Here is a 17,070-nt window from a genome sequence, read left to right as displayed (position 1 = left end):
TATCTCCCTTGGCGCAGCTTGAGACTGTGTCCTCTTGTTCTGTCTGTTGTTGCCTGGAGAAAGAGACCGACCCCCAGCTCACCACAGCCACCCCTCAGGAAGTTGTAGAGAGTGATAAGGTCACCTCTGAGTCTCCTTTTGTCCAGGCTGAACAACCCCAGCTCCCTCAGTCGTTCTTCATACGGCTTGTGTTCCAAGCTCCTCACCAGCCTCGTTGCTCTTCTTTGGACACGCTCAAGCATCTCCAAAGAGATGAGACCCTGTCTTAATCCTGGTGCTCCTCAAGGGCTACATTGCAGCTGTCAAGGCAGGAAAGAAGCCAGCTCAAGCCCCAGGGGATGCCAGGCTGGGGTGACAGGGGCCCCAGCAGCCTCTGAAGGCAGGTGTGATGGTGGCAGCTCTCAATTGCAGCCCAAGCACTGGGGAGAAGGGGTAGCTGCTCTCCACAGCTGTCTTGCACCTTCTGTGTGACCTTATCTCTGGCCCATCTTAGCTGCATGGCACTGCACAGCAGCCAGCCATGCACTTCCTGGGGCTCTGTACCGAGAGCAGCTTCCCTGCACCTGAACCCAGCAGCCCCTGCATCCCAGGTCTGCCAGCATCTCCAGGGCAGCTCTGCAGTCACAGTGACATGGGGGCTCGTGGGCTGACAAGCAGCAGAGCTGAGGCCCCTCAGGAGGTCTGCACTGACAATTTGCCACCACCACTGCTACCCCACCTAGCTCAGGCCAGCATGTCTCTGCTGCAGCCATGACTGCTGACAGCAAGTGGACAGTCCTTGAAATCCAAGGCGCTGCAGCTCTTTAGGATTTGGGCAGAGGTGCAACAGTATTATTAAAATTGTCTTAACATGCTCAGATTTCAAATGCTAAGAACAGTAACTGGCATGGGGCATTTCTCTTCTGTGCTGCGTGTCTGAGCAGGCAGTGGGAAATCTGCCTTGAACTTTGAGCAATTATCACAGAACAAGCAACATCCTGCAAAAAACCACTGTTTGAAATTCTTCTTATCTAGGCATGATTTATGGCTCCTGAGCTTTACTCTATCCTTGGAAACATATGGCTTCAACAAAATAAAATGACTTTTCCTAAGAGGGGCTGGTATCATTTTCTGTCACAGAAATGCAAATGAGATAACAACCTAGGGTGTCCTGACTAATCAAGAAAACAGTAGCACAGTTTTTCCTTGTAACAGCTTGATATCTGATATTGATGGCTCTTTTGTGCTTTTTAAACACCTTTCCTCTCTCAAAGCACTCTAAGACTCAATTAATTAAGCTGCAGAATAAGTAGGTAAAAGCTGAGGTGTTGCAGGCAGTATGACTGTGTGTGTGCCAGGAGAGGAGATTGTTTTATTCTTGTGAGATGCAGTGAGACACACCTGGAGTGCAGCATGATAGCCAGTTTCATACAGAAATCACAGCACAGCAGCACAGTTTTTCTCAGCTCACAGGGAGAAACTCCTTCTTGTGCAGTGCTGGTCCCTGGACTGGCTTTGTCACAACTTCCTTACCTCTCTAACAGGGCTAATTATCTTCCACTGAAGGTATGGAGGTCCTGTGATGAGTAAACCAGATGTTGGCACCTCCATTTTGCAGGTACCTCTCTTTGGGCAGATGAACCCCTGCAGCTGAGTGTATCTGTCTCAAGTCTGCAGGGACTGGTGAGGCACTGGTACAGGTTGCCTGGAGAAGCTGTGGATGCCCCATCACTGGAAATGGTCAAGGTCAAGTTGGCAGGTTGGATGGGGCTTTGATCAAGGTGGTTTAGTGGAAGATGTCCCTGCCTTAACCAGATCACCCTGAGCTTTGACACAGGGGTCTCTGCACCTCGAGGTGCCCCTTGTCTCTGCTGCATCCACCTTGGGGTTGGGCACCCATAAAGGCAGAGGGACTCAGTAACCCTGCAGGACAGCCCCTCAGGCCCTCTGGGTCACACCTCTGCTACCACTGCACGTTTTGAAGCTGCTCACCTTGCATGGAGTTCCATCAGCAGCTCTGTCCCTCCCTCTGGTCAGGGAGCTGCTCCCGTTCAGCAGGGAGGTGAGCCATGCTTGCTCACAGGTTATCTCTCCAGTGTAGCCAGTGCCAGAAAATGGAAAAGGTATTGGATAATAAATACCAGTGTAACTCGTTTGGCCAGGAGGGATTGTCTGGGAGCAAGGAGTGTGAGGTGTGTCCAGGGTGTGTGTGTATTAGTGAGGTTGCAATACTGTGGGTTTGGCATGGGATGATTTCTCTTGGCTGCGCAGACTCCTGGGGTCTTGGACTCACTTCGGTGGATCTCACACTGGGTAACATCTGCTATTGATTTCCACACAACTGGTGTTTCCAGCCAGGCAGAAACGCCTAAAGACTTTCCAGTGGTGTTAGTGTTACAGCTGGTTGGAAAATCTCCAAGGAATTATATTCTGTCAGAATGGGGTGATTTATCATACAGGGCTCTTTTCATGGCAATAGACCATTTTTAGTGGAAAACAGTTTTCGAGTCCAGGTTGGAACAAGGACAGGAAACATCCAAGAGCAGCCCAGGGTCTGGATTAGCAGTTTGGATGTCAACATTCAGCACCCACTCCTGCCTAACAGCAGGTTTGGCATGTGAATGTGGCTCTTTCTGTCTCAGAGGCATATCCTTCAGCCATGGCCCATCTTAGCACATGTGTGATTTTCTCCATTTGTAAGGGTGAAAAAACCTTGTCTCCTTTCCAAAAATACTGAAATAGTGACAGTGTTCCTGGGAGGTAGAAGCCATTTTCTACTAAGCCAGCAGCAAAGTTGCCTGCAAAACTGAAGCACAGGCTTCAAAATCTTCTGCAGTATCATCTTTATTAATAAGTTGATGTTTTAATCTAATTTAACGTGGTGAAGAATGGACATCTGGAGCAGATGTCACTGTGTGACTTTTCCAAATCCCCAGTACATGCTGGTAGGAGATGGTTATGGACCAATGCCAGGACCTGCAGCAGGGCTGTGCTGGTGAGCAGGGGAGGATATATGGGAGAAGAACATCAGACTAAATAAAAGGAAGAAATTTCCTTTTAAATTGAGGTAAATTACAATGAGTAAAACCCTGGTATAATTTGCCCAGAGAGGTAGTAGGTGCCAAAGCCCTGGAAACCTTCAAGGTTGGGCTGGGTGGGACTCTGAGCAACCTGTTGTGGTTGAAGATGTCCCAGGTTGAGCTATGTGGCCCTTAAAGGTCCCTTCCAACCCAAGCATTCCATGACTCTGTGAAACCAAATGGCCAGTAGCTAAACAGAGAACAGTAAGGGCTGAGAAATGGTCTCTGCTTGATCCAACATTGACCAGCTGCCGATGTGAGTGAAGCAGCTCCAGAGGGATGACACAATAGACTCATGGAGACATCTCTTTCTGGATTTATGCTATCTAAATGTACCCATTTAAATTTTCTTCTCTGCAGGCACAGAGGTCCCTGTGTTCAGTGTAAATATGTCACCTGACTTTTACCTGGACACCTCACTTGGGACCAATGAAGCTTGGCTGGGGTTGGGGGCTGATGGGGCTTGTCCCATCACCCTTGAAGACCTTTGAGGTGTCCATTGACATGGCTCACCCAGATGATGGTACAGGTGGGATGGTGTTTCCCACAGCCCCTTGGAAGGGGTTACTAAATCTTTCCATGCAGGTAGGACTAATATCAGGGCCTGATGCCTCCTGAGTGCTGCTGGACATGACCTGCAGTGCTCACAGCCATGTTTGGGTGGTGGTGGGGGTTGTGTGTGGCCCTGTTGAAACAGATGGGATTAACCACAGTGTGTACCTCAACCACACAGCTTGGCCTGACCTGTGTGGAATGAATCCAGCTCCCAAAGAACTTGGCCCAGTTTTTTTGAGTTCATGGAAAACATGCGCATTTGTGGGTTGGATGAGTTCATCCCTCACCCTCAGGCATCTGTAGGAGGTACACCTTTGCAGTGGAGGTGACAGCCTGCACTTGAAAACACCACTACACCCTGCAAAAATGAGATGAGTGTCTGATGTAGGGCAAGGGGCTGCCTTCCCAGGGATCTGTGAGGGCACAGAGCCCATGGCTGCAGAAGAGGCTTGTATGGTAACAGTGGCTGTCCTGGTGTCAGAGGGGTGCAAATCTGAGGCTTATCACCACAGCAGCTGAGGATGACTACTCAGACAGAATCATTAAGGTTGGAAGAGACCTCTAAGATCATCGAGTCCTATACAGCACTACCAAATGCACCACTAAACTGTGTCCCCAAGTGCCACATCCATGTGTTCCTTGAACTCTTCCAAGGTGGTGATTCACCAATTCCCTAAGTAGTCTGCTCCGATGCCTGACCATTTTTTTAGTAAACAAATTTTTCCTAATCTCCAAACTAAACTTCCCGTGGTGCAAACTGGGGCCATTTCTCTTGTCCTGTCACTTGCTACCTGGGAGAAGAGACTGATCTGCTCCTGGCTACAATCAACTTTCATGTGTGATCAAAGACAATGAACAGGCTCTCAGGCTCCAGTGATGAAGGATAATTTTGTCCATTCCCGGATCCTGTAATACTTCAGCTCATGCCCCCATTCCCAACCCAAGGGCGGTTTGGTGGTGTAGGATCTATATGGGAACCTGGTCTCTGTTCTTTATTTCTCTGAGGAATTTATTCAGCATCTCATTCTTTCTCCGTCCCCCATTTCCAGCTGTGAACAGATGCAGGTGTTCACCATTGAGCACATTCCCACAACGTGTCCTGCTGGCACTGCTGGGGCTCCTGTGGACACAGCACTGAGGCTTTGGACCTCTGTGGTTGTGGGGATTTGCACTCAGGTCTGCTAATTAGAGCTGGTAATGATGCCTCCAATGGAACTGTTCCTGTTCCCGTTTTTCACAAAAAATGTATTTTTGTTGTTTTGTTTTTTCATCAGAAAAAAAAAAAAGAAAAAGCCTAGGAGTTAGCTTAACTCTAATACCATGTTTTCAGCTGATATTTTCAGCATCACTGTGCTGTATTGCAGATGTGAGCTGCAGTTTCACCTTCTGCGAGCTGAACGCTGCATCCCAGCCGCGTTTCCCCTGACGTGGAGGGTGGAGGCGGATCAGAGTCCCCCAGGAGATTCAGGGCAGATGCCACCCTCTGGTGGAGTCTCTGACTCTCTCCATGCATTGCAGAGTGAGCCTAGAGAGAGTAGCTAGGTAATTTTGCAAGGCAAATTAAACGCCTGTGTTCAGGCAGCACCACCTGCCCAGCCCAGCCCTTCTGGAGCTTTCAGGGACATAAATCAGCAGGGCGGAGGGGGTCTGGGCTGAAGCTAAGCCCTCCTCCACGGGGCTGCACCTTATGGCAGCAAACTGCTGGGAATTCCTTCCTGAGCAAGTCAGCACTGAGTGTTGCAGCTCACCACTGCTAAAACACTTCTGTTTTGACTGTAATCACGTTTTGTTGCATTTGCTGTATCTAGATTTTGGCTATGTTTTATTGCCTGGATATACTCATTATCTGAACACCAGCCCCAGGCAGGAGAAGGAGGAGAAGGAGGAGGAGGAGAATGAGGGCTTCCCTTCTGCAAAAGCACTGTCCCACATGTCAGAAAGAATCAGAAAGATTCCAGTTTTGCTCCAAGGGCCTTAGAAAAGCCTGAGGAAAAAAAAACCACACATGGAAGATGAGGAGGGTTTTAATTTAGCAGGGAATACAAGTGCAGTAATCATCTTCCTTATACATCGAAAAGCCTACAAAAAAATCAGTAATGTTTACATGAGCTCATTGGCATGATGAATGATGTTATTTAAAATCTATGTAATTCCTGCTTGGGTTTGTAGAGCTTCTGGTTCTCTGCCCAGGTGCCTCACCAGATAACTCCATCATGATCCAACTAAAAGCTTTTGGGGGGAGTACCCACATTGCCTAAAATTTGGTCTAATTAAGCGTGTAGTGCTGAAATGAAGTGGTGCAGGTGGGTGCACTTCAGTTAATGCACACTTGGGAGAGCAGATCCACCGATGGCTCTGTACAGGGTCTGGGGCTGGTCACCCTTTCTCCTCCATGCTATGGCACGAGGAGCTGGGAAGAAGCAAAGGAGACCCCAGCAGAAGTGGAAATCCAGCCCTACAGCTGTGGGCTTGCTTGGGCCAGGAGTGGGCAGCCAGTATCCATGGGCAGTGGCACACCACTCTGCCAGCCACCCTGGAATGCTCATGGCTTCTTGGCTCCAGCCGGGAGGCTGGGGGTGCCCACACTCCAGGCTGATGGCCATGGGGCACACCAGGGCATCCCCCTGTGCTCCATGAGGAGGGAGGAACCTGGTGAGGCTTGGGGTCAGCACTGCCAGGTGTCTCCCCAGGGATGTGCTGGGAGACACATGGCCCTTTGCCAGGTCCCAGGGACATCCCACAGCTGTCACCATGGGCTGCAGGGAGATTGTCCCACAGCAACTCGGTGTGTGGGCACATGAGAATCCCTGTGACATGGTCCCTGGTCTGCCACCACCCTGTGGTGTCCAGAGTGGGCACAGGGGGCAGGGGATAGACAACAGCAGAGTGGTGGCCCAGGAGGATGGGCAAAGAGGTCTTGGGGAATGACCAACATACAAAGGTTTTTGGCTCTGAATTTGCAGTGGGAAACCAGCTGGAGAGGTGAGGATGGGGTGTGGGGGAGCAAGGCTGTCCTCTCCTGGGCTGGGTACCCCCCTCTGAGCACTCACACCACACACTGAGTGTGAGCAGGGACCAGAATCAGGGCAGGGCTCACTTGAGGGTGGCAGTATCCTGTCCTGCTGATCATCCATGCTCTGGGACTTCTAAGGGCTAAAGCAGGAATTCCACAGCAGCCCTTGGCTTTGAGGAATGCTACAAGATTTTTATCTTTTTCATCGTGGTGCAGGTGACATGGTGCCCCTCCCAGTCCCGAGCTGCTCTGTTGACTGGAGGTGACAGCCACACCACCTGTACCAAGGGACCTGGACCTAAGACAACAGATATTCTCAGAGTTTTGGAACTCCCACTGAAAGCAAATAAATAAGCACTTTATATATGTGCAGATATTTACATACATACATACATACATGTATTTATCTTATTGTGATCTGTGCATCCTGCAGCTGGAGGCAAAGCTACACTCGAAATATCCCAAGTCTGCAGCTTGTGTTAACTAGTTTAGTCTTTCTGAGGGGAAATGATCATCTCCCCCAGGACAAACTGACCTGGTGATCCCTCAGCACTAAGTCACCCTTCTCTGGGGATAGATGGGGCAGGGGGCAGGGTTTGGGGACTTGGGGACAAGTTGACCACCAGGTAAGCTTGGCACTGACCTGAGCCAGCACCCTCAGCACACATTTCCTCTCATCTTTGCTTGCCCTTCCTGTTTTTATGGCTCTCACCCACTTCTGCCCTGGGGCTTGCCCAGGTCTCCCTGGAAGAGGGATTAAATAATCTCTGTATTGAATGATACATAAATTAAAACCCACTACAAAGGCATGGAGAGGAAGGACACTTTGAGGACTGGATTTGTCCCAAAACACAGGATGTTCTGCTCTAGAGATGTGTTCCCCAGCATGTGGCAAATGATGGCTCAAGCAGGAGTCAGGTTTTATCAATTTTATTTAACCAATGAAATTCCTACTGATAACAATGAAAGTAATTTCAGCAAGTATAAATGCGATACAGTTTTAAACAAACCCCATTGTTCCGTACCTATAAATAGATTTTTCAAAACCTCATAAAAAGTGCAGATTTATGAATTGCTGTTAAAATGTTAATACACGATTCCTTTGTTTAAAAATGTGTTTTTGTCTCTTAACTCACAAAAAAAGAAAGTTCCTTCTGCATCTGTTCAGATAAATTCAAGTCGGGTAACTTAAAAACTAACAAAAGTCACACACACAAAATTCCATCCCACTAGGTCAGTCTGTCCTTTCAAAAAAAAAAAGAAAAAAAAACAACAAACCCAACCAGCAACAACAGGAAAGAAATTATAAAAGCTGCTGTGGGAACCCACAGTGAGCTCCTAGCAGCTGCCTCACCTTGCAGGCAAACCTCCCATGAAAGCATGGAGCCCGTGGCCTATCCCTGGGGCTCAGGACAGGTGGTGACCTGGGAGGCAGGACAGGAGATGTGCCACTGCCCACAGGATGCTGTAGGGACTGTGGGACCCACAGAGCTGCCACACTTCCTCCCTTCCTGGTGGTGGCAGGGAGCTACAGTATCAGAGCTCTGTCCTTAACCCTCCCAAACGCCCGCACGGCCATAGCACAGGGAGGCAGGAGCTGGCAGCTGCTGGGCTGGGCTGGGTACAATTCACCCCCTGTCCAGAGGGTCAGAGGTGGGAGATGCAAGGAAATGCCCCTCTCTGGGCACGGCGCTGCCCTGCCTGCTGCCCCAGCCAAGGGGGCTCAGACCCACGGCTGCCAACAGGGAGCCAGTGCTGCTTCTTGCCCCCATGTGCCAGGCTCTGCAGTCAGCAAATCAGGGGCTAATTTTTGCACTCGAGAGAGGCTTGGAAGCTTTTTGGCTGCAGAAGTGCTATGACCATGTTCGTGGTCCAGCAGCTGGTCTGTCCATCCCTCTCAACGCCAGCGAGCTTGTGCGTGCCCCGTGCACTGGTGAGCAGAGTGTGGGAGGCAGCTGCAGCAGGCTTACAGGCACAGGGGCTGAAACAGACACCAGGCCCCAGCCCTGGCTGTGTTTGGGTCACACACAGGGGGTTGTGTGGCTCGTGCTTTGTGCAGAGAGGGGCTTGGCTCCCACAGTCGAGAGAGGTCGGCTGGTGCTTCTCCCTGTATCTACAGTGGTATTTTATCTACAGCAGGGTCTGTTTAGCAAGAGCAGTTTAAAGTGGCTATGTTTATCAAGTTTGCTACTTTATGAATTAAAAAAAAAACAAAACAAAACAACAAAACAAAAAAAACCAAACCCCAACAACTATAAATACAAAGACTCTCACACACCAGACACTTGCAGCCTGCGTGACTCATCAATAACCGCATCAATATTCTGTTAAAAAGCTTATTCTACTTAGAACTATACATGGTACAAGAGAAGTGGCAGTCGTGTACGGGCACGCTACCTGCCCCAGGGTGGCCCACAGTCAGGTGCTTCCTAAAAAATCAAGGAGTTACAGTAACATGGCACAGGACTGCAAAGCCGATCACAGCTTCTGCTTACACTGCATACGAAGTACCAAGGGGAACACAAAAAAGAACTGGTGTTAATACTGATGGATTAAAGAGTAACTATAAAGGTCAAAACAGACGTTCACAGCATGCTACATATATTGCTCACAAACTTTCCTTTTTTTTTTTAAAAAAAAAAAGGCTAATACAAAACAAGGAGTTGGCAGTCTGATTTTCAGTTATGTCGGATAGAAAGGTAAAGCATATACATTCATCGTGTGGCTTTCCAGCAAAAGGAGAAAAGGGTAAAATCCAGAGATTTCAAGTTTGCAAAATTCCTATTTTTTTAAGCTACAGTTCATATCCAGTTCTGGTCACAGTCGTGAAAAGACCTCTGACTGCACTGCCTATCAGAGTCCAAGGGTTGTAGCCTATATATTATTATTTTCCCCCTAAAAGTGGCCACGTCACCCACCACCATGAGCAGGCTGCTCCTGCAGCCACCTGGGCACATGGCAGCTGGGCTGGAGGGAAGAGGTTTTGGTCTGGTGGCACGACATGAGCATGAAGTGAGGAATGAGACACAGTTTTGGACTGTCGGTGTTTGGAGCTGCTGCTGCTGCTGCTGCTCCCCCAGACTCCTCAGCTGGAGACACAATGCTTAGTGATTGACCCATTTTGCCTCAAAACTCCCTTCAAAGGGCTGATGGGGATGAGAAAATGCAACTCAACAGCAGCAAGTTTTTCTTGGGCAGAATGGTTCCCTTCCCCTACTCCATCTCTGGAGTAAGGGAAGGGTCCCAGCTCTGCTCCCAAAGAAGCCTTCCGGACACCATGGAAGGAGGCATCCTCCACCACCTCCCCTATGCACAGGCACACAAAATAACCTCCCAGACACATCAGGGAAGTTTCTTCAGCTGACCAATCCCTCAATTCCTCCTGCATTGGCTGTGTCCCCTTGGGAGCACCTGTGGTCTGTGCCTCCCGATGCCAACAGACTGCCTTGCTCCCCACAGTTACTGTAACAATTGGCATCTCCAGTACCTCTAGCTACTGTCAGGAACAAGGTTTCCATTTTCCACAAGCCTGATGATAATCAGTACCCTAGGAACACCCAACTCTGTCTCCAGCAGCTGCTCCACAATGTGCATTTGGATTTTTTCCTATAGATAAATGAAAAACCCAGATCCACTTGTTCCAGAGGCTGGATGCAGTCTGCCTGGCTGCAAGGCACCCCAGGGACTGCCAGCCAGGTGGCCCTGTAAGCCTGCCTGGCAGAAGGGGACCTCAAATTCCCTGTTAGATGTCCCTCTGAGAAACCTGCACAGCTGATAGCTCAAGCATGGGGCATTTCACCAAAGAAGAATTTCCTTAGTGAATCCACTGCATTTTTACTGTAACTCCAGACACTCTTTGACTCTGTAACTCTTTGACACACTACTAAGCAAATACTGAGTTTCATCCTTTTGAACCACATTTAGCATTTTCCTGTCCAGAAATATTCTACTACAGCAATTAAGTGTTTCTAAATGCAAGAAAGAGCCTCTGCCCTTACCAACAGGCAGTGACAGAGGAACCTTGTTTTCAAGGTTAAGGCTGGGAGGTTGTCCCTGCAGCTGGGAGGCTGCTTGGGGGTGGGAATTGGGAAAACAGGAAGCACTTGATGCAGGACAGGGGTGGTGGCAGGTTGGAAAATGACAATTTTTCCCCTGATGAGCAGCAAAGGATTAAATATCTGCAAGAGAGACCTGATGCAGACTGAGGGAGCAGCAGCATGACCACCTGCCAGGAAATGTGCTCTAAGGAATAAATTAACACTGATCAAGATGCTCTCGAAGTTTCCTCATACTACTGTGCTCTCTCCATCTCTCACACCTGTAATCTATGCAGTAGGTATGAAATACTATATTAATTTTCATTTGGAGATAAAATGTTTCACTTACAATTCCCACATATAGGAAAGCTGGTGGATGCATCTTTTCAGACAAACATAGTGCTGGGGGACATGAGGAACAGTAAACCTGCAGTTCAGGTAATGAAAACTGACATTTTGTCCAACTCTTGGAATGACTGCTAACAGCAACTAAATCTTACAGCTTTATAGTCAGACCTGCTCTGGCAAAGTTCATTTACAACAAATCCACTCCCTCTTCCTTTCTTTTGTGCAACATCACCCCTTATTTATGGGAGAAGGATCCAAACATCTACAGAAAGTAACTGAAAGAACATCACTTGAGATCAAGAAGATTTGGGGTATTTCTTTTGATCCAAAAATTTTCGGTTCAGGCACATGCTATCCACTTACTCCCACCAATGAATGTTTTCTGCAAGTAGAGCCTAAACAATCTGGCTCTTCTGAAAGGGAGTCCAAATTCTGGATCATGAGCCTGAAATGTAAGCCTATGTTCACGGAAAACACACATGCATGAGAAACATTGAGAACCTGTTCTGCAAGAGCAGTGGCTTACAGTTTGACTGCTTTAGGAGAGATTTCTCTAAGTCTACATTAGGTGCCCAAAACAACTCATTTCATTAACAATCACTGTGAATCACATAGATCTGGTGCATATTATTCCTTTAGTCTCTATGGAAATTAATTTTAATCTATTTTATTTAGGTGATTCAGTTTCTTTAAAAATCTGACTCAAACATTCAAGTGGGCATCTTCTAGGATTTTGCTCAGTGCCTGGGTGCTTAAATCCCCATTGAAATTTAGGCAGCTAGCTGGTTTTTTCAAATCCCATGAAAATATCAGTAGCACTACAAACAAAAATACACTTGAAAAATCTGGTGCTTTGACTTTCTGAACTCAAGTAATAGAGCAACAAAATGTTTTCCCTTTTGTTCTCTTCTGATCTGTTCTAAATCTATACTTACATTTGTAATTGTTTATAAGCACTGACTTTCCTGTCCTTAAAGCTTTTTTTTAATATGTAGGAAGAGCTGATAGTGGCAATTCTTTAACTCTTACAGCTGAAGTAAATCCTTTTCAAGGATCAAGGTGTTGGGCAAGGGAGGGGATTGTCCCACTGTGCTATGTGCTGCTTGGGGTGCCACAATATGCAAGACATGAAACTATTAGGGAGCATCCAACGAAGGGCCACAAGGATGGTGAAGGGCCTTGAGGGGAAGCCACATGAGGAGTGGCTGAGGGCACTCAGTCTGTTCAGCCTGGAGGAGACTGAGGGCAGAGCTCACTGCAGTCTGCACAGTCTTTGAGAGGGCACTGATCTCTTTGGTGACCAGTGACAGGACTGGAGAGAATGGCCTGAACTTGTATTGGATATTAGGAAAAGTTTCTTCCCCCAGAGGGTAGTTGGGCACTGGAACAGGCTCCCCAGAGAAGCCTGACAGAGTTCAAGAAGTGTTTGGACAATGCTCTAAGCATATGGTGTGACTCTTGGGTCTGTCCTGTGCAGGGTCAGGAGTTGGGCCTCTTGCGGGCTCTTCCAACTCAGGAGATTTTATGATTCTGTGATTTTCATTTTAATGAAGACTTTAGGACAAAGGATATATGTTTCAATTCAGTCTTGATGAAAATAAATCCATCTACAGCTCACCAAAATTCTCATAGGACACCACAGCACTAGCTGTAGTAGCTATCTGCACAAACTGCACCCAAATTTAAAATTATTATTTCTGTTTAAACAATTATTTCTGTTCTTGTATAATGATGGTCTCATGAAATTCAGCTGTGGGTAGAGTGTTCTGGGAAATGCAAATGCTTTCTCCAGTTGGCACCTTTTTCACTTCTCTTCATTACCAAAAAAAATAGAGCAAGGACACACTCTACAGCAACACACATTTTAAGTGACTCTGCAATGATAAGAAGCTGTTCATGCTCAAAAGCTCTGTTCCCTACTCACAGTGTTCCCTGTGCTAGCTGGTTAATTTGTACCTATCAGGCTTTCTCCTCAGCAGACAGGAGACTGTACACTTTGTTTTTATGTTGGTCACAGCTGGGATTTTGTGGACTAACATGAATGCTGGTAATTACCAATTCCGATGAAGGAACACGGAGGGAGAGGATCTACACTTCCAATCATTATGGTACCCTTAAGAAAAAGATTAATGAACAAAGTGTGAAGATTCACATTCATGCATGCTTTAAAAATGCAAAAAAATTTCCAAGAACACTTGCACATTGAAAGCTGGCAGAGTGTGAACCTAAAGCACACATAAAGTGTATGTCAGTGTTGTCTGACTTTAAACACCTATTCTGAGCAAACATCTATTAAAAATCCCAAAGTTGTGTATAAAAACTAGGCTATAAATTGTTGCACTGTAAATGCAATACTTTCAAAAAAATGCCACGTGGAAAACATTTCCAGATGTTTCAAGTTTGCATGTAATATCAAAGAAAAAAAAAAGAGAGAAATAGCAAACTAGTTGTACAGTGACATTTCCTGTGATGGAATGTCTTGCAGGCCATATGGGACTTGATATGGCACTTAAAAAAACCAAAACAAAACACTGGTTTACTACAAGTTTTATGAAGCAATCCATTTATGGTTTCTGTATTTCAAATCTGCTCATGTACTTTGCTCATGAAGGCATTTGAGCTGGCGAGTATATTTCATAAGGAAAGAAGTAAAGGCACTCATGTTTCCAAATGTAAAACTCAACCTACTCCAGAAGTCTTTGCATTTCTGAGGGGAATTTAAGCCATCATATTAGTTACCCCAATCTAGTTTCACCTCCTTTCCAGAGCTCAGCTGTGCTTCTTGAGGACTACTTAACTTCTCAATGCACAGAAATTTAAAGTAGTACTGAACAGTTCCCATCACTTGAAAAAAACCCAGAAGTATTGCATAAAAACTTCTCTCAGCAGAAGCCATTAGGTATGGCCACTACAATCACAAGAGGGGGGGAAAAGGATCATAATAATTTAGAAAGCAAATCTAAGTTCACACATAAGAGCATCTCAGTATTTCTGAGAAATCTTTGCAGTTAGCTATACAAGATAAATAAATCTGATGTTCTACCCAATGCTCTCTAGCAGACAGACCAGTGCTGTCTGTTGGGTGGTTTTCTAAATAGCCAACATGACACTTAAAAAAAAAATTACTGATTTTTTTCTTCAAAAGGTTTTCACATGCAGAGTCTGCAGTCTGAAAGTGCAGAAAAGTGTACAATCATTGGGCTTTCCAATCTGGAACGGACAGATAAAGCAGAAAAAACAACATGCAAAGTCAAAGCAAGGATCAAGAAAAGGAAGAAAAGAGAAAACTAACTTTAGTAGAGTACTGGTCCATGGTTTTGTAAATGGAAAGTGTCAAAATATGACTGGTAGTATTTTTTTCCTAACTATTCTGCAATCACCAATGAAAAAAAAAGTCCTGCATTAACTACTACAATCCAACAGAACGTTAAAAATAAACCTGTCCAGTTAGTTTTGAATGTATACCACAGAAATAAAGGTCATGCTCCTCAAAAGAAATATGAAAAGTCCAAACCAACAGACAAATTTGAAGCAATTAACTTGTGTTCTACTGGGTAAGTTTAAGCATCTCTTTAGGCACTTCACTGGTTCCTTAAATGCAATACAAAATAAAGCTATAAATATCAACATTTTGTGCTTTCAAAAATTAGTCAAAAGCAACAGAAAACAGCACAAAATTGTGACATTTTTGGCAGCTTATTTCTTCCCTTCCCCAATATTACTGCTTGTCCAAAAATGCTTTGTTTTGGGGATGCTTTGGCATCTCAGTATCAGGTTGTCTTAAGCCACAAAAGCTAAAACAAAACTGCTAGGCCTTGGACAATAAAGAAATTTGGTTTTACAATTTCTTTATGGCTATATAAGAAGGACACTTTAGCAGTGGCATGTCAGGGAAAAAAGCTTGCTTTCTTTTTAAATATTGCACTTTTCTTTTGTTCACTCACACTAATGCATAGAAACTTTTAAAACTTTGAATATTACAATTTCATGCTATGAAAAAGTTATGGGAAATACTTTCCATACATCCAATATGAAAGAATAGATATACTAGCCTTCCTTTACTTTCCTTAGTTAAAACATTGATAAAGAAGAGAGTGCAAAAAACCCCACAACCCTATTTTTGGTCAGCCTGTGTATTAATTTTATAGGTGCCAACTAAACAAATTGCAACACGTGATGAGCGTGGATGTTGTCAGGACAACTGAGGGTGACTGTCAGTAAAACAAGACTATGCATGATTGAAACACAGTAAGTGTGGCTGAAATGGCAACTCGTGAGGCTTCTTCTCCTTGCAAAGGGGCATGACAAAGCGTGAATGAATTTTGCACTTCAGTAGCATGCTGTAGGATTTATCAAGATTAATTTCACATTAAAGTGTGCTCGATGTTTGCATCCACATCTTGCATCACCTCCAATTGCTGTAGTAAGACAGTGACTGGCAGCAGTCTCCAGGACACACAGGAGAATCCAGTGGGCAATTCGATGCAGCACAGCTCGCGTGTCTCTGTCGCGAGTCACGACGTGGTGGGACGTTCTCAGGACAGGCAGAACTGATCTTCTGCTGGACTCCACTCATCTGAAAAATGATTGCTTGGAAAAAGAAGTCTCTAAGCACTTCAGTGCCTAAAGAACAAAGCACAAGGATTGGATACAATAAAACCAGTTCCAGGATCCTGACCGCTGTGCAGAAATCCAGCCGGAAACAATGCAGAGTAGCGCTCCTCAGTGTTACTTTTGTTATCATTAGTAATGTTAAGCATCAAGAAAATAAAACACGTCATTGCACATTACAGCCGCCAAGAAGCACGGCTAAACTTTGACACTAGAGAATTGAATAACCTGATGCTACATCACAAACAGCTTCTGGTGTGTATCTATTTCGAAAGGTCTTTACATACTCAGTAAAAGCCCCTGTACTCCTGGCCAGCGAGTGCTTCAGGTTAAGTGACGAGTTATGGCACGAAGGGCATACAGAAGTTCGGCTTGCATCCGAGCTTCCATCAGAAGTAGATTGACATGAACCTGTAAAGAATTACATCAGCCATTTAGCTCACCTCTGAATGCAACATGGTTTATTCATTCAGGCTGAAAATTCTATTCTTTAGTGAAGTATCGCTGCAAGAAAACTTTGTCATTTCTCCCTGTACCCTGCTGCAGGACTACAGTTCCTCTAGAAACAGCTGTGTAGTGATGCCAATATGGACAATATCCCAGGACTGCAAGGAACTAGCCTCAACTGCTGCTTTAAGCAATCTTCCATCTGAGAAGCCACCCTTAAACCTTTTTTTGCATCCTAATGGCATTAGCTCTTTAGTTCTAACTAAAGTTAGAACTATTAGTTCTAACCAATAAATTATATTTGGTTATCTTTACTACTACCTGTGACCATTATATAGGAGAACAGAATAAGGAACAGTTTCCATGCCAGATAAGCTAGCAGGGACTCATGCACTGAACCCTTCTCAGGAAGCATTTAATGTGATATCTGAAAGCATGTTGACATTTTTATTGCTGAAAGAACACTATAAAGTATACATATATATATATATTTAGGTATTTTTTTATCTCCAAATCCCAAGTATTGGTATAGTTGATTACTTCTGCATTCTCAAGTTTATCTTTAAAACCTTATAAAAGTAAAGTATCTTTACTTTTCTTTTACAGTTGTCCATTCAATTTTATGGAGAAGTAACTCAAAATAATAACAATAAAAATTATCTCCAGCACACTAAGAAGTATTTTTGTCAAACTGGTATCTAACACTCAAGGAATGAGTCTCATTTGTTTTCCTCTGATTTAAAACAGTTCATGTGACAGATGCTGCTGTTTTAGGTGTCCTCATATTTTAATTTTCAAACAGCACAGGAGTCTCTGTGAAGCCACTTTGGCTTTGGAGCACATACCTTCTCCGAGTGCTTGAACTGGCGCCAGTAGCTGTCGTACATGCGCTTGGTGGTTCTCTCTGGGTAGCAGGTCACTGTCTTTATGTAAACCTTCAGGCTGCGTTCAAGTAGCTGGTTCACTTCTCCATAATCATAGTCATCATACCTACACAACA

The 17,070-nt window shown here is 45.4% G+C and overlaps 1 protein-coding gene across 3 annotated transcripts in view; it reads right to left on the bottom strand.

The window, feature by feature from the left end:
* Window positions 1-7,541: 7,541 nt before the first annotated feature.
* The window catches only part of SESN3 (sestrin 3), a 44,977-nt gene continuing 35,448 nt past the window's right edge, over window positions 7,542-17,070 (bottom strand). For all 3 annotated transcript variants that reach the window (XM_030971373.1, XM_030971466.1, XM_030971546.1), the window contains exons 9-10: window positions 16,916-17,060; window positions 7,542-16,034 (exon numbers count right to left, since the gene is read on the bottom strand). In XM_030971373.1, the coding sequence (XP_030827233.1) occupies window positions 15,948-16,034; window positions 16,916-17,060 (232 nt within the window). In that variant the 3' untranslated portion in view covers window positions 7,542-15,947. The remainder of the gene's footprint in view (window positions 16,035-16,915; window positions 17,061-17,070) is intronic.

The sequence above is a fragment of the Camarhynchus parvulus genome, chromosome 1, assembly GCF_901933205.1.
Source record: "Camarhynchus parvulus chromosome 1, STF_HiC, whole genome shotgun sequence".
Taxonomy (NCBI): domain Eukaryota; kingdom Metazoa; phylum Chordata; class Aves; order Passeriformes; family Thraupidae; genus Camarhynchus; species Camarhynchus parvulus.
The sequence above is the reverse complement of the archived record's forward strand: the minus strand, read 5'-3'. Positions and strand labels throughout refer to the sequence as shown.